At 31.7% G+C, this 24942-nt stretch overlaps 1 protein-coding gene across 2 annotated transcripts in view; it reads right to left on the reverse strand.

The window, feature by feature from the left end:
• The window catches only part of LOC126749051 (cytoplasmic polyadenylation element-binding protein 2), a 181957-nt gene that overhangs the window by 28260 nt on the left and 128755 nt on the right, over positions 1-24942 (reverse strand). For both annotated transcript variants that reach the window (XM_050458661.1, XM_050458662.1), the window contains one exon: positions 11290-11331. In XM_050458661.1, coding sequence (XP_050314618.1) covers positions 11290-11331 — 42 coding nt within the window. The remainder of the gene's footprint in view (positions 1-11289; positions 11332-24942) is intronic.

Genomic DNA, 24942 nt, shown 5'->3' on the forward strand with positions numbered 1-24942 from the left:
GTAATACATTTGGTTGATGAAACGGAAGTCCTTAAAATTGATCAGATTATAGACTACAAACTGGTTTCCTTTAAAACAAAATACCCTAATATAAACTCCAAACCTATCGCTACTTTAAACATTTTAACTACACTACTAAACCTATTAATAACTTGCACTCTCTTTACATTTTTACTATATTTTCTCAATTACCAATGGTAATGAAATGATAAGCTTTTTTACTGAAAAAGTAAACCAAGTGTTTGATATACATACAACCAAACTTATATGGAATCAACCCATAACTTCGAGCAATATAATTGAATTTGAAGAAAAGTTATTGAGGAGTCTGACTCAAATAGGCTGTCATTGAACTTTAATAAAACCAAAATCCTAACCTTTAGGGGTAAGCTTGGGGATGTGTCAATTGGCGGTAATCAAGTTGCTGAACACTCTAGCAGCAGATTTCTGGGTGTCATCCTTGATAACAACCTTAAATTTACTGATCATGTACTTGATCTTGCTAGTAAAATATCAACTGGTTGTTTTGCTGTCAGGGTCGCACTTGAAGAGCTTGGTACCGAGATGGGTAGAACTTTATATTTTGCCCTTGTCGAGTCTCGTCTTCGCTATTCTCGTATTTCCTTTTGGGGGAATGCTAGCAATTATCTTATCCAGGGATTCCTGGCGCCCTCTATTTGCTCGTCACCTGTGTGTATATACTGGAAGTTGCTAACATCATGTTATGTGTATGTGATACGACAGAGAGGAAATCTGCAACTACCCATTCCAACGTCCCCTGTTATTCAGAAATCTATTTTTTACGAAGGTATAAACGTATTCAATCACCTACCATGCAACATTAAAGACCTTGCAACACTCAAATGAGAGACATAGGCCAAAAAAGTATCTGACAAAAAGGCCTACTATAACCTTAAAGAGTTTTATGTTTTATATAGATTTTGATTTTTCTGTATACATTTCTCTTTTTGACTGTTTTTATTCTGTTTTTTTTTTTTTAATTTTAAGTTGTTAACAACAAATATTTGTTCATACACTTTTTAATTTTGAATCCGTACTTATTTTTAACAATATTGCTTGACATACTCCACTTCTATTAGAAATATCGAGAAATACGAGTAGCTTTAGTTGGATGCCGCCACCCAATTTGTCTTCTTAAGCTTGGTATTATTTTTTGTGTAAATAAATAAAGCAATTTATTATTACTCCATCAATATATATTGTAATTCTACATATAACTTCAGTTTAAATGAGTAAACATTTTAAATCTTAGATTATATTCTTGGATTATATTTATGAAGATAAAGGGGTTGCTTGCTTTGATCAATATCAATTTCTATTTCTGTTCCCGCTGGTTAATGGCCTCTTTTTTCTATTCTTCGGGAAAATCAACAATTATTGGATTGCATGATTATGCTAAACGTCTGAAACTCTCAATTAAAACACGAAGTTTTTGGCAATCCTAAATTTATCATAATTAACAAACTCTTCTACTAAATTAAGTTAATTGGCTGTATTTTAATCCACCTGTCTCACGCAATGCCCTAAAGAATAAAGGGTGAATAAAGGGTTTATTATCTTTTAATTATTTGGTGGATCTATATGCATCAAATGAACTCGGTCTAAACACAAATCTTGATCGTTTAAACAGACAAAATAAAGAGAGTCATAACGGTGTAATCTTCTCAACATCTTTTCATTTTATTCATCTTATCTGTAATCTTCTTTTTAAACCAAAAAAAAATTATAAATTATTCACGAAATATACGTAAGCAACCTATTACTCCATGACGTGTACTAATAACTTTCCAGGTCGTGATAACAAGGAAAATTTGCTGTACTTCTAAACAATTTCCGTTCTTCCGTGCAAAAGAGAATCGAAACATCCCTGAATTCAATTTATTCTTAAATTGTTCGATATCAATCTCGCAGTGGCGCGATATTTCCTGTTTTCTCCGACTGTACGAAAATCCGACAACCCTCAGCCCTCATTATTTTGACGATTCCTTTCGACCTATCATAGGCGGAAAATTCCGGCGCACGCGATTCGTTTACTACCAGTCACGTGGTGTACGTAACTTTAGTTTTCCATCTCAGCCCTTATGTAATCAATCTTGGATAAGAAAATAACTACGCTCTGCTCTACTCTGTTCTGTTCTGTTCCGTTCCGTCTCCTTTTCTTTCGCCCAGCAGGGCGCGGCCTTGTTTTGGTTTACATTAGTAATTGCTATGTTTCCATGATTAATGACTTGTGCCATGTACAGCTTTGAAAAAGGGAATATTTAATGAAAGGTTTTTTTTTTGCTTATAAAATGATTGCGACAAAAAAATTGCGAGTATATTTTTTATTCTCACAGAATATAATTTTACCTTTTAATATATTACTTTTGAGGTTTTAGCATCTAAAGATAAATTGTGTATCTTAGAAAAAAAAATGACGCAAAAATTATTTAATGCGCCTCTTATAGTGTCAATGTTCAGTACAAACTTTCCTTCAGGATTCAGGATAGGTGCGCTTGTCAGAGCCTCTTTTAAATGATCCAAAGTTTCCTGATAGTCTTGGGACGATTGGAACTTTCGTCCTCCTATCAGGTCTGGTCGTTATCTTGCGATGTTGGCAAATCCCTCCATATAGCGGCGGTAATAAGTGCATAATCCCAAGAAGCTGCGTAGCTCATGCTGATCTTTCGAAACTGATCTATCTTTGACTGGCTGGAGTTTTGTCTTGTTAGCCGCAACTCCTCTACTCGAGTGACCCAGATGCTGCAGAGCCTTTTGACATTTATTTAATTTCGAACGGTCCAATAACCATATTGGGATGTTCGCTCAAACTATGAAAATTTCAAGATCAAGCCATGGCTCTAAGAAATAAAATACCGTTTCGTACAGCTAGAATTTGAAAATCACCTAATAAATTGAAGATATTCGGATTATTGACAATCCAGACGAACGACATCAATGATGGAAAAAAACCGAACCAGACCTCTATACTATAACAATCCAATTGGTTCAAGTTGGCACAGGAATTGAAGGCTGTCATGCCAAATAGAGATGGAGTGAAGAATAAGAACCAGAATGGAGGGGCATTTAAGACTTATATCTAGAATTAAAAAGTATATCAAAGGGTGATCTTTGGGATATGCATTGAAGGATTCTTTTTAAAAAGTAGTTTGGATTTAATCAGTAGATGAACCGAGAGACTATCTGTGATTGCAGAGGATGGTGCGAACACCACTGCACTTAGGCCTTTGTAAGCCCATTGTGTACCTTTTGATCTCCTCAAAGCATGGGTGGGATACGCCTAGAATAGTGCTACGTATTGACGAGAGAGTAGGGTAATCGCAAAGTATGTGCTCCAGTGTCTTCATGGTTGCATGTCCTACATAATGGACTTCTGCATAGTTTGATTTTTAAACGGTGGCCATTTAATTAATACAGACCAATTAGGATGTCTGTTATAAGACGTAGTTTCTCTTTAGTCAGAGACAATTTGCATCAGTCTTGAATATCATCCGCTGGTTAAATTTCAGCGGCCCTCTTGGCAAAGGGATTGGCAGCCCAATTTCCCTTGCTGTGGTTGTACCCCTAAATCCAGCTCTGTTTGTTGGAAGAAGCTTTCACGAGGGTGCGGTGGCATTGCTGCTTTAGTTCCGATGTGAGGTGTGGTCTTGATAGCGCAACAACTGCCTGTCTGCAGTGTCTATGTGTGTAATCACCGTTTTATCTATAACGTTGCTATTACTTAGTTCTGCCGCAGGGTTATGCCATATATTTCGGTTTGAACGAGACTTCGCATAGTACCTAATGCTAGCATTGTGTTTATTTGGAGGCCTTTGGAGTATGCGCAGCAACCAGAACCTCTTTTAGTTTTGGAACTACCCGAATAGATATTAGTAATAACCGCCATCCGATTGGTACCAATGCCGTTTATGTTCATTGTGTAGGGTTTATTCAAAGCAAAGATTGGATTGACAAAGTCAACCCAGTATGGGAAGTGAGTTTGTTACTTCTTCCCAGAGCCGAGCTCTTTGCAGACCTATTCCCACGCGTATGTTCATTTCAGTAGAGCGAAAGCACATCAGACGCAGCATAAGTTCCAAGGCCCTGGTTGGTGTGGTTCTCATTGCTCCGGTTATACCATGAGTTAAGCCATTCTTTGAATATGGTCTAGTTTTCGACGAATTTTTTACCTGATCCACTTTGCGACTGATCTGATCCACCCAAACAATAGCGCCCTACGTTAGCATAGGTCTTAAAATAGATATGTAGATCCACCACTCTGGGGGAGAAGCGCTAGGTCTTACCTATTGTACGCCTACACTGTTCTTAAGACTTAATGCTTTCTGTAATCTCTTTGTAATATGAGAGTTCCCATTTAGTTTTTAATTGAGGGTCACACCGAGGAGAGATATTAAAAAATCTATTGTACAATCTCTACAATAACATTGGTGGTGAACTAAATGATCGTGCTAGTTATAGAGCCATCTCACCTTTACCATGTCTATCTAAGATCATTGAAATGTTGGTTAAGGAAAGAATGATGACCTTCCTCATTAACTACAGTATTTTAAACAAATGCCAGTTTAACTTTTGCGACACTTGAAAGCTCTTTTCGAGAGCTTTCAGATCTTTTTTTAAGCTTGAATTTTAGTGACGCAGCCTCAGCAGTCCTCTGTGATTTCTCCAAAGCATTTGATTGCATGAATCACAAAGTATTACTCGGTAAGCTCTCTTGCTTTGATTTCAGAGGTGGTGCTCTGGAATGGTTTGAGTCGTTCCTGTCTGGCAGAAGGCATATTGTCAAGTCATTGGATGACTTATCTGTTATGAGCTTAATAGATCAACAAGTTCCCCAGAGTTCCGTGCTTGGCTTAGTTTATTCCTTTTATATATTAATGACCTTACAGCTCTTGATATAAGAGGTCGTTTCATAATCTTTGCAGATGATACCACTATTTTATGGACTTATAAAGATTATGAGTTATTAGTGGAAATTGTCGCGGGGGATTTAACTAGGTTTAAGCAATGGTGTGATTCTAATCTTCTGTCTTTCAACTTAAATAAAACTAAATTATTTATTACACCTTTTACCATGCCTTAATTTCCCAATAGACCATATATGAAGAATTTTTTCTTTAATTTTCAATTATTATTTCTTCTAATTGGCGGAATAAATCTAGCTCTTATGTTTTTATATTGTTGTTAAATATTCCTGGAATTTTTAGTTATTTTATGTTTCCTTCTGATATTTGAAGCCAATTATTCTTTTTTCGCTCTTTTCTTTTAGGGGGTTGTAACAGGTATTGTGTTCTAAGGGTTTTTATATATTTCAGATTACCGAAGTAATTTTTGTTATTATTTCAACTACTTGAACTCATTTTAAGCTTACTCCTGAAATTTAAAGTAATCGTTAATACGGTTTAGCGTCCTTAATGGAGAGAGAGTGTAGCGGGTTTAGGATCTCAAATAAAACTAATTTTGTTCCAGAAGAAATGCTGACGTTTCGCTTTGATTTGGCCACCATTCTCTTTAAAAAATCAATTTATGTTCAATGGTAAAAAACACCACAACAATTCATGAGACAAAAACAAAGGCAACACCACAGAAATTAATTTAATTTTTAAAAAATTAATTTATAAATTTGAACATAAATGGCATGGATTTTAATATTTTACTTTACGAGTTAATACATCACAACGTTACCCAGTACTGGGCTAGCTGGATTTTCCATTGCTTAGCAAACAAGTTGAAAATAAAATTCACTATTAAATTGAAAATAACTTGTTTCAAATAAAGTTTCAATTATTTCACAGAATAATTCATGTGATATGGTAGTATAAAGACTAAGATATAAAGCCATCTAGACTAAATAATATTAATTACTAATTTCTTTCCTGTATTAGTAAGCAAAGAGACTACGTCCCGGAAAACATTTCTCTTCAGGTTTTCTAAATTGCTACGATAAATGTTGTGTATTTTTTATTCAAAGCATGAATTGTAAGGCAGTGGGCAGCCAAGGTGCTATTATGCACATATGTTTCCTAATAGACCAGTTCTAGTATAATACTTGACCACTTCCAGATCCAATAGCGACATTCATCAGTTCCTCCAGGACCTTTATGCACTACAATACAACTTTTGAGATCACCTTTTCGGCCCTTAACGGCAGTTCTCATTTTAGGCATTTCAATGCTTCTAATTTAACAACTTATTCATGGTCTTTGAAGCGCATATTTATTTCTTCTGGGTTGTTTGGAGATTCCTGATTGCTTAAACTCATTTTTTTATATATGCTAGACATTTAAAGTCATTTTGCTTTTTGTTTTTAGTATATAAAGTTATGACTAAAATGGTAGGTACAATAAAGTTTACCTATCATAAAAACACTACAAAATTAATAACATGGGTTTTTAAGTTAATAATCGGCTTAAAATTTAACTGAAATATGAGAATGCTGTTAATTAAAATGAAACAATAAAAAAACACCAAAAAATGTTTTATCGTGAAAAAAAATAATAAAAAAGGCAAAACACATTTTCAAGCATATTACCAATATTTTTCGAGGGCCAAAATATTCATTTTATGAATAATTTTTTTGTAATATAGCGTTAGGCAAAACTAGCAAATATAACATCATAAATTAAAACCCATATGCAAATATTCAAATCCATAGGCAAATATCCAGGGCAATGTTTTAGCGATTTTATTGGCTAAAAAGTGAAAAATAATTTTTAAGCTCAAATTTGTTTAGTTTTGTTATTTTTACACAAAATGAAAGAAAACAAATATAATCCCTACGTTATATACATTTTAATACCGCTGAGTATTAAAAAACAATTCTTAAACAAATATACGTAAAACTGCAATTATAAAATATATCAAGACCAATATATCCAGGGACGTTTAGTATTTATATTAATTTAATTTTAAATAATGCACCATATTTAATTTTGTGGCAACCGTTCGCTATTGTTCTAAATACGATGCAGACTTATCAGTTTTATTTAAAGTGATTCGAAAAATCCCTAATGTATTATTTATAGTGGTGAGGTAGACCAACCAACATTAACAAAAATATTATATTTAAACTGCTTTGACTTTTAAATGTATGAACGACAGACAATATACAAACCTAGTATTAAAATAAGGTTGTTTTTATCACAGCCATCGTTTAGAATTTTATCTATGACCCTCCTTATACCAGAATATTTTAAATTAAATTGCAGTTTATTTTAAATTTACTTTCCTTGTATTGATTACATATTCTTAGCTTTTTCATTTTAACGACACGGGAATAGTTAAATAAGCACAGTGAAGATAAATATGTTTTAAATAGGATATTCTATTATATTATGACACTATTGTATTAAATTCCTTTTTCTAAGCAAAGCTATATGCATTTGCTCTCTAAAGTTGAATAGAGTGGAGCTCTAAAAATGTTAAAAAACCTATTCAATCCTCTACGTAATTCTTCTTAATTTGGTGTTTAAAATTCATATTGACAGATAATTAATCTGAAGTATAACCAGAATGGGAACCACATAACTCATTTTCTTAAAGTAAAGTGTGCTCAAGAAATCCAAGCAAATGCTCAAGACTTCCTAACTCTGTGTAAATAACTGAGATTGAAAAAGAAAAACTGCTTAAGTTGTGAGAATTGAAATTATTTGTAAAGGGTATGTTCATGGCTTGACTGGTGTACACAGAGCCAAAATAATCAGTAAAAAATTAAGCAGTGTAATCCCAATACACCCTTTCTGTAATTGAAAAAAAACTAGGTGAAAGCTTTTCAGAAGTAAATAATTAGTCCAAGATTTTCATTTATGATGGTAAAGTCTGCTGCTTTGAAATCATAATAGTAGCCAATTTTATGTGGATAATTATTATCCATGGGAACCAAGTACTTGCCAACATCTGGTTTGAAGACATGGCTTTTCAATTAATGCATCAAGGTCAAGAATAACATTGTTTATATTTGGATATGTGCATGATCTTATTAATTTCAGCTGGTGGTACATAGTTGTTGACTGTTGGATACCTAGTAGAGCACAGATCATCAATGGTTCAAGTGGCTTTAGGAAGATTGAAGTCACTCAGAATGCAGATCTCTAGAGTGGGAAATAGCGGAGTAACCTCGTCGAGGTTATGAAAGAAACTTATAAAATAATATTTCTCTAGTGATGAATTGGGTGGTAGATAAATACATCCTAGAAGCATCTGATGCTTTCCTGATCCTATTTTTACAAAGATCTGTTAAATGTTATCCTGGCATAAAATAAGACAGCTTGCTGTTGATGTATGAATTATCTAATATTAAGACGCCTTCAAGACGTTATGTTATGAATAACAGATTAAAATTGATACAGGCTAGAAAATTTATAATTTTCAAAAGGTTTGAAAATTGTGTAAAGGTTTATAAAGAAAAATAGATGTTAATTCAACTGGATGACACTGGCGTTGGAGAAATTGATTTTTAGTTGTTTGTCAAAGTTTACACAAAAGGGGAAAACAATCAATGAAGTATAATATACCAACTTATTGGATAGATTCAATGAGGAACTGAAAGAAAAAAGACCACATTTGGCCAAAAAAAAAGTTCTTTTTCACCAGGACAATGCAAGGGTCCACACATGTGCAGTTTCCATGGCAAAAATCCATGAATTAGGTTACGAATTACTTCCTCATCCGCCCTATTCTCCAGATTTAGTCCCCAGTGACTATTTCCTATTCCCAAACTTAAAGAAATGGCTCGGCGGAAAGAGATTTGACTCCAACGACGAAATCATCTCTCAAACAAATGCCTATTTTGATGACCTCGACAAATCATATTTTTCCGAAGGGATAAAAAAATTGGAGAAACGTTGGACTAAGTCTATAGAACTCAAAGGAGACTATGTTGAAAAATGAAATAAATTTTTATATAAAAACCTGTCTTTTATCCAAAAAGTCACGGACTTATTGACCCACCCTCGTAATTATCCAAAAATTAAATTCTCCGTACAATTTTAAAACATGCTATTTAAAAATATATATGTACAGGGTCTTTCCCCATATATTGACCTCCCCCCCCTCTACAGGGGTAATGCGAAAAAAAAAATTACTTTAAATTTTTGAATCCGATGTCAAAATTTTTTTTTTCGTTCAGAAACGTCAAATTTTGACAGATGATCAGTTTTTTCTATGGAACACCCTGTATATGACTTCATAGTTAAAAAGAGCCGAATTTTCTGATTTCAAATATATATAGTATATTTATGTTTTATTAAACCGTTTCGGAAATATCGGGCTCCAAACTTTAAAAAAATAATATATTGAAGATCTTGGTAAGCGCTGCATTCTTATTGTTTGGCGTTTTTTTTAAGATAAATGAATTGAGTAGAAACAATAAAAACAGAAGATTTATTATTACTAAGGTGATATTTAGCATCTCTTTGTTGACAAGGATACATTATTTTAACAATTGTTAAACTTTAATTTAGACGTAATTATAACTATAACTGCTCTATATGACCACCACCATTATCAATATAGTTTATATAATCCTGCTCAATTTTGTGTATTGTATTCCTTATAAATTGTCTATGATTTTGATTGATATCATCTATCGCGGTAATAATTTTTCTGCGGAGCTCCTTGATATTTTCAGTTCTCTGTTCGTAAACTTTATTTTGCAGGTAACCCCACAGAAATGAATCAAGAGGTGTCAGGTCTGGACTGTTTGGTGGCCAACGAATTGGCCCAGTTCGTCCAATCCACAGGTTATATCTTTCATTTAAAAATCTCAAAACAGGTAACATATTATGCGGTGGGGCACCATCTTGATGCCAAACTATTTGCTCGTATTGCCTTATGGGTAGATCTTCAAGTTTAGCTTCAATTTGATAAGTAAGCATCTCTAGGTATCTCTCTCCCGTCAAGTTGCCGTTATAAAAAATAGGTCCTATGACCTGGTCATATAAAATTCCACACCATACATGTAGAGATTGCCGCCCTTGAAACTTAATTTCCCTTGTTATTCGGGGGTTTGTTCTTGACCAAAAGCGAAAATTTTTTCATGTTTTTCCTTTCGTAAAGGTGCACTCGTCGGTCCACAAAATTTTTTTAAAAAAGTAATTATCTTCTTCTTTTAGCACTAGCATCTCTTGACAAAATTCCACCCGTTTATTTCTTTGCTCTACACTTAAAGTTTGAACAGGTAATATTCGATAAGCAAAATATTTATACTTTTTTAAAGTTGAATAACTTTTTTTGGCCGATCGATCAAAGTAAATTCTGGCATCTTCTATGGAATGATTTGGGTGTTCTAAAAAGAAATTCAACATTTTTGATGGGCAATTTGAGGGAGACAAAGGCCCGAACATGATAGCGTAGATCTAAATGTATTCAAAAATTAGTAAAAACTTACCTACCTTCGAAATATAGCAAAATATGTAATTCTTCTTCTGGATCGACAAGAACTGTCCGACGTTTACTTCGTACAGTTTTCCTGATGCACAATGCTCGTTCTAGAATTTTAAACGTATTTTTTGCCGGAATGGCACGTAAAGGAAAGGTTCGACGATATTCCTCTCTGGCGGCATTTGCGTTATTATTATTTTTATAAACTATACGGACGATGTCACATTTTTCTTCATCACTGTACGGCATTTTTTAACATTTATGGGTCAACAAACAAGAAATGACAATGTCATCTGAATGATCTGTTTTTTAATAAATGTCAAACAATAACAATGCAGCGCCTACCAAGATCTTCAATGTATTATTTTTTTAAAGTTTGGAGCCCGATATTTCCGAAACGGTTTAATAAAACATAGTTAAACTGTATATGTTTGAAATCAGAAAATTAGGCTCTTTTTAACTATGAAGTCATATACAGGGTGTTCCATAAGGAAAAACTGATCATCTGTCAAAATTTGACGTTTCTAAATGAACAAAAAATGTTTGACATCGGATTCAAAAATTTAAAGTAAAACCCCAAAAGTTTTGTATTAACATTTCTTTTTTTAACTTTTCGCATTACCCCTGTAGGGGGGGGGGGATCAATATATGGGGAAAGACCCTGTACATAAGGTGCTTTTACGTGGTTAAGGTGTTGTTACGTGGTTATTGTCTTTTTAATTTGTGCATATAACATTTTTTGTTGAAAAAAATATTTGATATTAATTGGTATAATAATATATAGGATGTCCCGTTCAAAAAATGATTTTTTTTAATAACTTAAAAGCGTAATGTTTAATTGTGTTTACGTCAAGGTATTTTAAGGTTTATTTAAAATTATTTCTTACTTACCATGTATTTGTAGTGACGGAAAAGCGTTTGTATTTATAAAACCTGAAAAAAAAAACGAGATTAGTATGGCGGCTTTCAAAATTAATTAAATAAGCATATATAATTAACTAAATAATTGCTAAAACATATAATGTATTTTTAATATCTATTTTATTAATTTGTTACTTGACTGTCAGAAATATGTTACCATAGGCGTATATTCAAAAATAACATTTCTAGACTTTTCACACATTACGACTTAACATTTAATTTAATTTAATTGCATTTTAAAGCCTAAATTTTTTTAAAGCAGCTTATCATGTGCAATACATTTACCACTTGCATACGATAACCATATCTACTTTAATTTTTTTTATTAACTGCCTACGCGTAATAACATATAACAACAAATTTAGAAATGTTATGACTGAACATCATCTGAGAAACCCGAAATTTACTTTTGCCATACAGACTCTTTACATTTTGAACTTTAGCTCCTAAAAGTACAACCCCAAAATATTTTTGTGTATAATAAAATGTTCGATTATATCACTTATTGTGACACTTATCTGTCTAAATTGCCCGATCTATAATTAGACATAAAAACCTTCACCCAGTAACTGTGTAACCTAAATTCACTTATTGGCATGAACGTTCTTATTTCATAACATTAGCGCGTCTATTTTAAGAGTTAAACATAACAATTGTTACGATCCCCATACCTGGAAGCAAAATAAAATAAATCATTTTAAATGAAACATTTTGGCCATAAGTAAAAATGTGTTAAGCTATTAAAATTTAAATAGTATTTTTTATTGGTAATATCCTGCCGGGTATTATCTCCCTTGCCCATTTAATTATGATAGACCGGAAGTTTTAGTTCATACAGTCTATACACCGGGAATTTACTATAGTCAATTGTCAACTGCTTTTTATTAATTTATGTGCATATACTTTCATGTTGCAGTAAAACATATAGCACGTACGTTTATTCAAAAAGACTGATGAATTAAAATTGATTTATACAAACATAAAAAAATAGCTCTCTATTCTTCAGATTAAAATATGGTTATTCGTTATGTCGTCCATATGTTATTTTAAGGACACGCGGTATAGTAAAAGTAACTGATTAATTTTTGAAAAAGTAAGTAAAATACATTACAACTCTTATTGTATTTAAAAGAATTAGAAAACGTCTCCATTTAAGTTATGCATTTTTTTCAAAATATAGTTGTTTTAAATAACGCTAATTATATTATATTGTCTGTAATGTTTATTTTTACTATAAACATAGTTTATTTTTTAAATACACTAATGAATAAAGTGAAGAATTTTGTGCATAGCTCAAATGGAGGCGACTCAAGTTTTACTTGTATTTATGGTTTACCGACGTACAAATAATAAATAAAACAATATAATAAATAGAAATCTTATGTTAATTTCAGAAAATACATAAAACTTTATACTCACTATGGAGACATACTTAGCTGGTTGCTTTTATTTAGATCCATAATAAGATTTTATCTTTTTTAAAGAAATCGGAATTGTTTCTATTAGAGTTATGCATTTTTAGACATTTCACTGTATGTAATAATTTCTAACTAGTTTCAGGTATTTATCTTGTTTTAATCCATTTAATTATTATTCTAAATTAATCTAAACATGTTCTATTTCAAGTTTATTTTCTTTGATTTAAGTTTTTGAAACAAGATTTGCATAAATAAAAAATTAAAAAAGTTACTTGCTTATTTTCTGACTTTTTGACGTTTATTTAATATTTTCTTTAAGGCCAATGAATATTCCATAATAAATATGCTTATAACATTCAATTGTTTGGACTATCGAATCACTACTCAACTGCCTGGAATAAAAAAATCTTGACTCATGTACTTTAATACCAGCAAGTCTAGCGTTTGAAATATTAATCAATACTTAACTGCCATAACTGTAAAATTTATTGATCAAATCAGTGATAATTAATTGTTAAATTAATGAATCAATATTCAATTGTTTGGACTATCGAATCAATACTCAACTGCCTGGACTGTAAATATTATGAATTATAAATTATTAAATGTCCTAATGAAGAATCATTATTGGACTGCCTACATTATAGAAATCATTATTCATCTGCCTGGACTATAAAAATTTTGAATCAACTCAACAGATTAGAATAAAAAAAATGAATCATAGAGGATTGTAATAAAAAATCAATATTTAACTGCTTAGACTAGAGAAATTAATATTCATCTGCCTGGAATAAAAATCTTGCATTATGGACTTTAAGATCGGCAAGTCGAGCGTTTGAATCGTTAATCAATAATCAACTGCCTTTAACAACAACAGTAAATATTATGAATCATAGATGATTTAATTTTTCAAGAAAGAATCAATTATTACTACCTAGGCTATAAACATCAATATTTATCAATCAATCAATATTCATAAGACTGGACTATAAAAATTATGAATCTACTAAAAAAAAAGTCAAAGAATGAATAATTAATTAAAGCAATGAAAATTGGATCAAGATTTAACTGCCTTGACTATAGACATTATAAATCAATTCTTAGCGATCTAACATTTAAAAAAATCATAAAATCACTAACAGCTTAGGAATGACAATTGATTGTTGAAATAATAAATCAATACTCAATTGCCTGAACGATAAAAACTATGAATCAACTCAACTGACTGGAATAAAAAAAATGAATAAGTATCTTAATAAAGAATCAAATTTAACTGCCTATAGTATAGAAATCAATATTCATCTGCATGGACTATAAAGATTATGAATCAATATTTAGGTACCTGGAATTAAAAAAAAATCACGAATCACGAAGTCGCGAATGACAGTTGATTGTTTCAAAATTGAATAAAGATTTAACTGCGTGCTATAGAAATTATGAATCAATTCAACTGGCTGGAATTTAAAACATTAATCATGAATGATAAAGTGCTTTAATAATGAATCAATATTCAATTGACTGGACTATAGAATCAATACTCAACTACTTGGAACAAAATAATCTTACATCATAAATCATTATGCACAACTGCTTAGACTAGAAATTAATATTTATCTGCCTGCACTATAAAATTATCAATTAATACTTAGCTTTGTGAAATTAAAAGAAATCATAAATCACGGAATTAAGAATAACGATAATTGGTTTGAAAATTGAATCAATATGGAACTGCCTGGAATAAAAAAATCTTGCATTGTGGACTCTTAGATCAGCAAGTCAAGCGTTTAAATCGTTAATCAATAATCAATGTAAGTTGAATAATTCCTAATATGTTTAATTTTACCTACATTATACCACAATGAATAATACTTTTTTACACATTTTTAAAATCATCTAATTCTCAGACTTTTTAATCAATAAGTCATGTCATTACTATGCAGACATTGATTCTCAAAGATTACATACTTACAAAAGGTTATTTTTCTGCCATTTTTTTCTCTATTACACCTCTCACCATTGTTTAGCACTATTACCGATAAATCTTTATGGGTTTTTTAATCACCTCTGATACAACACAATAAATCGTGATTTCTTAGTCTGTATTTATGGTCTCAAGCATACAAACAATCGGCAATAAAACGATGACTGTCTCCGCAATAACAAGACGCATATTAGCAAAAATTCGATCAAAGTACAATAAAATGTGATTTGTTATTTGCTGAAGTATGGCTGTCTTAAAAACATATGAATAGCATTGTTCAAGAAACTATTCCTAAAGTACTTTTATCTTATACACTCATTTCAAGTTGATCTTTTCAGTAGTGGCATGACGGTCCAGATTATGTTTGTATAAAAGAACATGCAAAGAAGTATATAGGAGTGAAAAGAGAGATCTATCTTAACGTCTAAATTACATATTCGCAACAAAAGTGCCAGTATTGATCCTGCATGTGAATTCAACTTCACCACTTCTCGTCGTTTTCCTCGCTTTTTTCGCTTTTCGCCCAGCCAATAGGAGATGATTGATTCTGCTAAATTTCACCTTTAAAGTGTCTCGTATAATATTTGCCCTTCTTATCAACCTTTCTTCGGAATTTTTACATAGCAGTATTGTTTTTTTGAAGGGTAGCATTTACTTTCATTTAAAAATACGAGGGCTGAACAAGGGCTTTTCAGAGACTTAACATCATTTTTACGCATTTTAGCTACGTACACAGGTTTACCTCGAAGCATTTTAGGTAAATATAGTTAGGAAACAATTTCTGTTTTCGTTATAGTCGTTTTGATATGGAAAGAAGCTTGTTTGTTAAGTTTATAATATTTTTTTTACGTATTTAAGTCATCCCATTTATTTAAAAAAATATTTTATATGGATCTGATTAAGTGTTAACGAAATAACTTAATTTGTTTCGAAAGTGTGTATTTAACCTCAGAAAAGTTTTGAAAATATTTAAAACTAGTTATATATTTTAATTATAGAGTTTTTGATTTTTAATACTTTTCTAATAGTCTAAATTAAAGCTCTATTATATTTAAAAAGCTATCTTATTACTCGCTTATTTGTACTAGAGTAAATCATAAAAATAAAGTAAATTTGTGCCACATCCATTTAAGTTATGCATAAAATTGATTGAAGATTTTATTGGAAAAAGGTTGGCAATGTACTTTTTTAAAATTTTTGAATATAAAAGTAAAAATGGTTTTGCGTAAGAGTATATTTAGTGTAATACAATTGCAAATCAATCAATCAATGTACCATATATCAAACTTAGAAACGTGGAAAATGTGATTATTAAAATATTAATAATTAATTTCTTTATGATTTATAAATCGATATCATATATTTTTATTTAGCCATTAACAGAGCTCAATTAATTTTAATTATCAAAAATTCCCTTGGATATCAATTACTAGGATGGGGTTTATGAATGCTATGGTTCTCAGCAGCTCTAGACTTCCCTAAATGTTTTTAAATATTAAATATACATGAAAACGTTAGGGTAAATAAGGGTATATAAAATATATAGATAACACTCTGTATCGCAAAGACCTATATGTCTTCTCGTCAGTGGATATTTGAGACAAACTAGTGAAGAACACTTATTTAAAGAAAGTTCAAACAAATGAGGGGTTTTTAAAACGTGTTAAATATGGTACATACATACATTTCAGTTAATATACTCTCCAAGTCATTTACCAATCTGTGACCTGTTTATAATAAGAACTCATACAGCAATATTCGGTAGAGGTTTCTGTTGTAGTTTATGTAACAGAGCAAATCTAATTACTTTTAGCTATTGCGCTAACTACGGTATGGCCTTACCTTTAATTATTTCGCCATTATAGAATCCCGCATTGATTTTAGTAATCAATGTTTAGTAATTTGTTAGGTAGTGGCATTATTTAACAAAATCTGTAGTAATATAAGGAAAGTATGCTGCTAAGATATTTGTATGATTTATTTAACGCGAATTAGTTTATCGTAAGATCTAGTCAAATATTTTTTTTTTAATAGTAATATTTCAAAGATAAAACAAGATGAAAAACGATTTTTTTTAAGAGAATATTTTGGCACTCATTAAATGCAGTAAATACTCGACTCCGCGTAAATAAGCATACATTAGAATATTAAAGAAGTGACAAATTATTCACCATGTAAATTCAATGACCCCTGTGCCACTATCAAGCAGTCACTAAAAATACGAGTATTGTTTAATAGATTTTATTATCGAAGACGATGTAGCATAAAAAAACTAGGACGCTATTAATTATTTATATTTTAAATAGTAAAAATACAATAAATTGCTTGAAAATATTTTCTATCATAAGTTATGTTAATAAAATAATATTTTTTTATTGTAAACAAGTATGATACTCCCAAAGGCATATTTATCAATCTGAAGCTACTTTACAGTTAAAGAGAGCTCCTTAATAGCGATCTAAGGAAAATATTAATGTAACATTGTCTAATTTCACTTATTGTGATGTTGAATCTGGTTCGTGTCTCCTAGCAAGTGATTTAAGACGGGTTCAGTATATTCAAAATTGTTGCGTAAGATTTATAAATGGAATGAGAAAATTTTATAGAGGTGTGACTAGTGAAATGCGCGTAATTAAGTGGTTAAATATGACTGAAAGGAGGTTACTTCATCGTCTGGCCCTCTTATTTACTGTTTCTTCGTTAATTTTAAGGTTTCCGTACCATGCGTGAGATACCCACTGATTGAATTCCCTTTTCTTCAAACATATCTAAGTCGTCCATATTAGCCCTACGCGTCAAATAAGTTCGCACGTTAGTTGGCCCAATTTTAATAAGAAAATATCATTTTTTTATCATTCTTTATGATGCCTCAGACTGAGATGGGAATATATATTAAACTAAGTTTAAAATCAAAATTGCATGCCTACCCCAAGATAAACTAAATTCTATATGATAATGTTACACAAGTTAAATTTAATAAAACACTTAATAATTAAAGCTTTTTTTTTAGAAAAAGAAAACAAACCAATAAACCATTTTAACGTGACAACATCTCAAAGACAAAAATTCAACATCGTACTAATCACGGAGAGGTCCTTACATCACAGGATTTATCATGACTAAAAACTAAAATAGATACTCTTGTAGCGATATTACTTTTGTTAGTTGTTTATTAAAATAATAAGCTTTATATTTTTAACATCTTTTTAATCTTTTAGTATAAAATAAATAACAAAACAAACTAATAACACAAATCTGCAAATCTCTCTCTCTAGGCTTACTATATTACTGGTTGTCAGTAAGTAAAGTCCAGTTCAGAGATCTATTAGAACCTTTGATGTGTCGCATATGCCGCACTAACTAGTCCGTGCGCCCATGTCGTATTTATTGGCGCATGATATACGAGGGTGAATCAAATATGAACCGGACTTTGGTTTTAGTAATTTTATTGGTACAGTAAATAAAAGTTTGAACACATGTTATTTTTCTACATAATCTCCTCTCTTATTTACGCATTTTTCCCACCGGATCGGAAGTTTTTTAATTCCTTCATCAAAGAATGAAGCTGGTCGTGTCAGTAACCAATTGCGCACAAACGTTTCCACACCTTCGTCGTCGTCAAAGTGATAACCTCCCAATTCTTCTTTTAGTGGCCCAAACATGTGGTAGTCACATGGTGACAAATCGGGACTGTAAGGCGGGTGTTCAAATCGTGCCAAAAGCCTTTCACACACGGCAAGACGGTTTGCTTTCTGATCTTCCGTCAAAAGGCGAGGAACCCATCTTGCACACACTTTGCGGTAACCCAAATTTTCTGAAATGATTGATTGAGCACTTCCGTATGATATTTCGACGTGTGCAGCAATTTCCCACAATGTAAGGCGGCGGTCACCTTCAATCAGCTCACGGATCGCACGAATGTTCGCCTCATTGATGCTTGTCCTGGGTCGGCGTGCATGGCTCTCGTTTTCCACTACCTCTCGGCCATCGGAAAATTTTTTGTGCCAGTCGTAGACTTGAGTCCTTGATAAGGTTTCATTACCGAACTGTGCAGTTAGTCGACGCAAAATTTCGGAAGGTTTTACGCCCTCACGCGACAAAAATTTTATAATAACGCGTTGCGCAACAGACGTGTGTACCTCTTGTTCAGACATGATGCTACTAACAGCTCATCTACTCCGGTGCGCCAAACCGACTGACTCCCCTCCTCTTGACATCCCTATCTAGCATATATCAGGACGTCGCGCCACTCGCTTCACCTATGGCGCGCTAAACAGAAAAGTCCGGTTCATATTTGATTCACCCTCGTACATGTTTAAATGGCAAAATTTTATATTGTTTATCTATGAAATCATTTTTAAATATACGTAAAACCCCATGTTTTATACTATTTTTTATTGTTCTTTCGAAAATGTCTATTTTTAGAAAGTAAATATTATCACAAGAAAATAATATCAAAAAATTGACCGCGGACTAAAATCCAAGCATCTTACAAAATATTTTAAATACTTCCAGCACTCACAGACTTGTCACCTCTTTTTAGCCAGTCTATTAAACAAAGATAAAACACCTGCGTTCTGGCGATTCCTACTTTAGGCTGTCCAAGTGATTTTGTATCTCTCTCTATTCCACTGATTTTGAAGATTATGGGGCCGTAACCAAATAATTTTTTGAGTTGTTTTTGTATTACTTTCGACGTGTTTTTAAAGAGATCTTTAAGGATGGGTCTATCACCTTTAGTAGTTGGAAAGGGGGTTATGTGAGGTTATTATTTGATGGGTTTTGCCGGTTTTGCTTTTTACACGTTTATGAAAGTGGAGAATTTAGAATTTGGCCTTTATTCGTCTAAATTTTTTGCAGTTTTTACTCTGAAGAAGTGTGTTTTTTGATTTGTGTTTGTGGATTTGTTTTGGTATTGTACCTAAAGACCTTAAAATGTTTCGACCCTGGGAAAATAGGCAGGAAAATTTGGCAAATGAAGAGGAAAGTGTTTGTGCGGGCTTATGGAGAACGTGGGTGCACAATAAAGACAATAACATTTGTGATGAAAACAATAAGAATGATCTGGACAGTGATTTAGACTTACATAGTTCTAATAGTTCATTTTCTAGTATTGAGGAAGCAAAAAGAAGCAAGGGAAGTAGAAGCTCCAGGGAAATATCAAGCAGTTTTAAAACGAAATTGTACACAAATTTATCTAAATGTCTATAACCATCTAACGAATGATCCTAGGTTCACAAATGATCGTAGTGCTTTGCAAAAAACAGCGTTTTTAACAGGGGTTTCCTATAGTACAATATGCCTGTACAAAAAGGGATTAAAGACAGAATAAAAAGGAAAGATGCAGGACAATCAAAGGGACTTGACACGGATATTGCCAAATTGCTAAGGAAAGATGTGTATTCTAAATACAAAAACAATGTGGTTCTGACCATAGAGATGGTTAAGGACACCTTATCGGCAAAGGACCAACATTTCTCAGTCTCAACCTTGCGGAGATACCTGATAAAACTTGGATTTAAGATTAAGATGGTTAACAAAAGAGCTGCTGTAATGAAATTGTCAGGTGGTGTATAGAATATTTGAAGAAAATTAAAAAATTTTGGGAGGAAGAAAATAGTAAGAAAACCCTATTTTTATTAATTAAACAAGTTTAAAGTTTTGTTTTTTTCAGCTTACTGCCCCTGTTTGTCCTTCAGCGACACAATAAAATATACTTATATAATGTAATGCTTTAGTATCCATATGCTGATGTGCGAGATAAAGTTGGAACCCAAAGCGGCAACAAAGAAACTGTTTTCTTCCTTAATGGAAGAAACTGCTAAAGAACAAAGGCCAAAAAAACAGAATTTAAAAAATTGTATTAACTCTTTGGGCCAGATTCAAAATAGTGGTTAAATTTATAAAAGTATTTAGTATCCTCACTGTAATTTTAGGATCCAGTATACTTAAAATGTAGTGTTTTCTATAAGATTTTTAGTTTTTAGTATAAGCATTTATTTTTGTTAATTTTTATCTAATCTCTCCTAATATGTACAATAACTAAATATGAGGCAAACAAATTAATAAATATTACATTCAGGATGTAAAGTGTGTTTTTTTATAAGTAAAACTTGTGTTTTTTACATGCATAAGATATAGACAGCTAGATGATTTTCTGACTACATATTTTTATCAAAAGAAGTTAGTACTACATATGGAGATGGGGGTTTTCATGAGTATATTATTATATAATAATATGTCATAATATGTATTAATTAAAAAAAAAACAATAATAAAGGACATTGAATATGGTAGCCAAAATCCTCATTAATAATTACCACCAAGTTAAAAGAAATCTCAATACCCAAAGGATATAAAAAAAAGGAAATATATAAAATTTGAAGACAAACAAAAATATTTTACCCTTTTGTGTCAAAAAGTAAATATTCAATGCCTTAATCCACAAAATAAATGGGCCTAAGTAATTGGTACCACCTATTCTCTCATCACTTGTTATAAACACCCCACTGACGGCCCTAAACACTAAACTTATTAAGTTAAAATTTTTGGTTAAACTCATTTTACGTACTTAAATCTTATATTTAAATTTAATATTATCTCGCTATCAACTATCCTGAATTTCTAACTTAATAAAACTAAACCTAAATTTCCCGAATAATAAAGTTTTAAATACAAATAAATTTTAAGGCCGGACCTGTGCAACTTTTCACGCTTGAGTGGCTGTGACTGAGGTCAGACGTCTAACAAAATAGTACGTGGGCGCATGTAGTCAAATTTTACGAATCAAATGTATAAATTCTTAAAAAAATGCTTAAAACATTTATTTATTTAATGGAATGATTAAATATCACTTGGAATATTACTTTATGGCTCTTTTCACATAAAATTTTACGATTTAAACATGCATGTCATGTGAAAATACAAGCAACACCGGCACACGGACTATTCGCGGCCTATCAAAGATTCTAATAGATCTCTGAACTGAACTATATATAGTACAACGAAACTGAAGCGGTTTTCTTCAGTGATTTATGGGTTTAGGTTAGCACTCTTGTCACGAGATGGCTCTAGATCGAATTAACCGTTGACACTAAGTTATAATCCCAGACAGTGAACGATCGAAATGATATAAATTCCAATACTAATAACATCCCATTACCAGTGTGAGCAAATTTTGAAGCCTAGATAGAGAGTTAGCAATCAAACATTTGTTAATTTGGCATAAGTCTATCTCGTAGTGGAAAATTCTTCGATCCGCATGAGTGATATTGTGATTTCCTATTGGCTGATCATATCCTTCCTCCACTATCTCAAAACGAGAATTATCGGGCGTTCAAGCTTTGGCCAATCCACGGTTAGAAATCATGTACAGATCGCCAAATTCCACTGTAAAATAGACTTATGCCTTAGATATAATCTCTAGGTCGTCTGTTATATCTGTCTTTCTTTCTTGGATTCTTTTTTGGCGCCATGTTGGGATAAAATACTTGGGAATAAAATCCTTTGGTATTGTGTTGTTTGTTTGGAATCACTGTTAATGATGAGAAAATGCAACTTAGATAGTTCGATTATGAACCATATTGGTTCTTTTTTTGAAGGACACTGATGAGTGAACCACCTTCCTAAAAAGGTATATTTTGAGGTACCATGTTTCTTTTCGTCGACGAAGCTTACATTTTTACATATTTCGAACGAGGAATTATTGAATGCAAATTTAAGTTTTCATTTTTTTTTCTATATCTAATTTCTGTATTTATGTCTGGATCTTCTGGCAATTTTAAAGTATAACGAGATGAAAATATGAACATTGAACTATTTTTGAAATATAAGATCTGCTATGTCACATTTAAAATTTACTTTTGCTTTATAAAAATCAAATTTTATTGGCATCAGCTAGTCCTTTCAATTAATTTTTTTTTTAATATTTACAAAAAAATAAAAGAAATTACTTCCGTTTGAAAATAAATTAACCTGTACTGATCGAGAGAAACTGGCATAACTGGAACTATAAAACTGAAAATTGAATAACTGATTTCTTCTTAGTTAGCTGTTATGATGAACAATTTATTATTGAAAAGGATAGTCTTACTAATAACTTAATTTTTATGGCTGGTCTCTAATAATCCCCATAGCAACCGCTTATCTTAAAAGGCACATTTTATGGTTAAACATAAAGGTTGTTCATACATTATGTTCACTGTTTCAAAATGTTTGCCATGGTAATGAATTCAAATGAAAAATGTAGGTCCCCACGATATTAACTTGACGTTTTCCTATTAAGGTGAACTCACACTTGTTATTTAACCATTTATTATCGATTATAAATGGCGCAACGTTCAGATATTACAAACTATTAAGATAAGCGTAATGTAAATGAAGATAAGGCAGAATGTATAACGATTCCACGCCACACTGGCAAAGAGAAATTTTAACAGGTTGCTATCTAAGTTAAATATGTTTAAAGAACAATGTGTGCACGTAAACTGGATTCAGAGATTAAAAGTTTCGTGTTTTTTCTGCGTTTTTTTGATAAAAAGGGTTATGTTTAAACAGGGAGACGTTTATATCTCATAAAACCAAAAAAAAACTCTTTATTGAACCGCTTCTTTTTTATGGTATAAGAGCTTAAAAACATTTTTCAAGGGTTCAAGATTCTTCTGAAAATTTGCGCCGTCATTACTGCAAGGCTTTTCGTTAATTTAAGAGATAGGCAATGTACTGTCGTGCTTTATCTTTAAAATGTTCAACACTTCGCCTGCTACCTAATAAAGGAAGTAAAATAAAAAGACCCCGGTAACATTTTTTTTTTGCGAAAATCTAGCAGAAAAGAGGGCACAGGAAACATCCTTTTTACTACTTCGCTTTGTGTATATTTTTCTTGTTTTGTTTGCAGACAAGTTGAAAGAAACATTTATTAATTCTGTTTTGTGAAATGCATTGTTAGAAATGTTTGAATAATTAGGCTTTGTTTGCTAAAATTATTATTTTAATGTCACTTACAGAGTTAGTTAACGATTATACAGGGTGCGACCTGGATTTTCTACAACATGATATTGTAATAAAACCACATTTTATTTATTATTGTCTGCACCATAAAAGCGTAAGGTTAAAGATAAAAATAAATTCTTGTGGTTTCGGTATTTCAAGTTTAATATCTTTTATTTATTTTAGATTAATATTTAAATAATAATAATTATAATGGCTTTATTGCAAAAGGCGAAGTGAAAACTTCTTTAATAACCAGAAATAAAATTTGTATCCAAATATAATTTTAATTTATGTCTATATGAATTTCGAGAAGATTTTAGAAATTTTTTCATTAAACTTTAGGTTTGTAAGTTATTGGGAACCTATAATAGCAATAGACCAGATAGCTAAATGATCTTTCATATAATATTGTTGAGGTGATGAAATTTATTTGTGTCTTAAATCTTAAATATGAGCATCATACCTGAATTTAATTTTTTGATCCAAATATCTTGCTCGCGCATTACAAACTATTTTATTATGTAATACTAGACTATGAAGCAGTCTTCTCTTATGGAAGACCATACAATTTCTTTCATCTTTGCAGTTTCACTGCTATCATGTTTTCTTAATGATTACAGTTGTTTTGTATATACTGAATCTTATTTTAAGAGACAAGAACTATATACAAAATACAAATTGCAAAAGAACTAGACTATTACATAAAACAGTTTAAGTTTGACATTTAATAAATGATGCTGATTGCATATCAGTTTAAGATTAGTGAATTGATATCCTCGTTACATCGACTACTTGAGAGTTTGATATTTTTGTTAATCCTGTTGTTAGCTTTGACGATTTCCTCAGGTAAAAACCAAGGATAAATTTGTGATTCACCAGCATAAAAATGAATACATGCCTATTTAAGGTAAGTACACCAATGGGAAGTGCATAGGGTGAAAACAAGATGTCCGAGATGATCAGTATGACCCTTGTGGAACCACGTTAAGAAAATGCATTTTACTAGATTCTTGCCCATTGAGTTTGACAGACTCTAGCTGCCGCGATAGATACTTCACATCAAAGTCAAATGCTTTGGAGTAATCCAACAAGAGGAGCACAGTAAGCTTACCACTATCAGCTGCGTCCTGAATATCGTGCATGACTTTAAGGAGGGCTTGACTTATAAGCCAAAGGTCCTTGAGTGCGTTAGGACTTAATATTTTTTATCGGGTGTAGAAAAGTTAGTTAAAG

This window comes from Anthonomus grandis, chromosome 22 (assembly GCF_022605725.1).
Source record: "Anthonomus grandis grandis chromosome 22, icAntGran1.3, whole genome shotgun sequence".
Classification (NCBI taxonomy): Eukaryota; Metazoa; Arthropoda; class Insecta; order Coleoptera; family Curculionidae; genus Anthonomus; species Anthonomus grandis.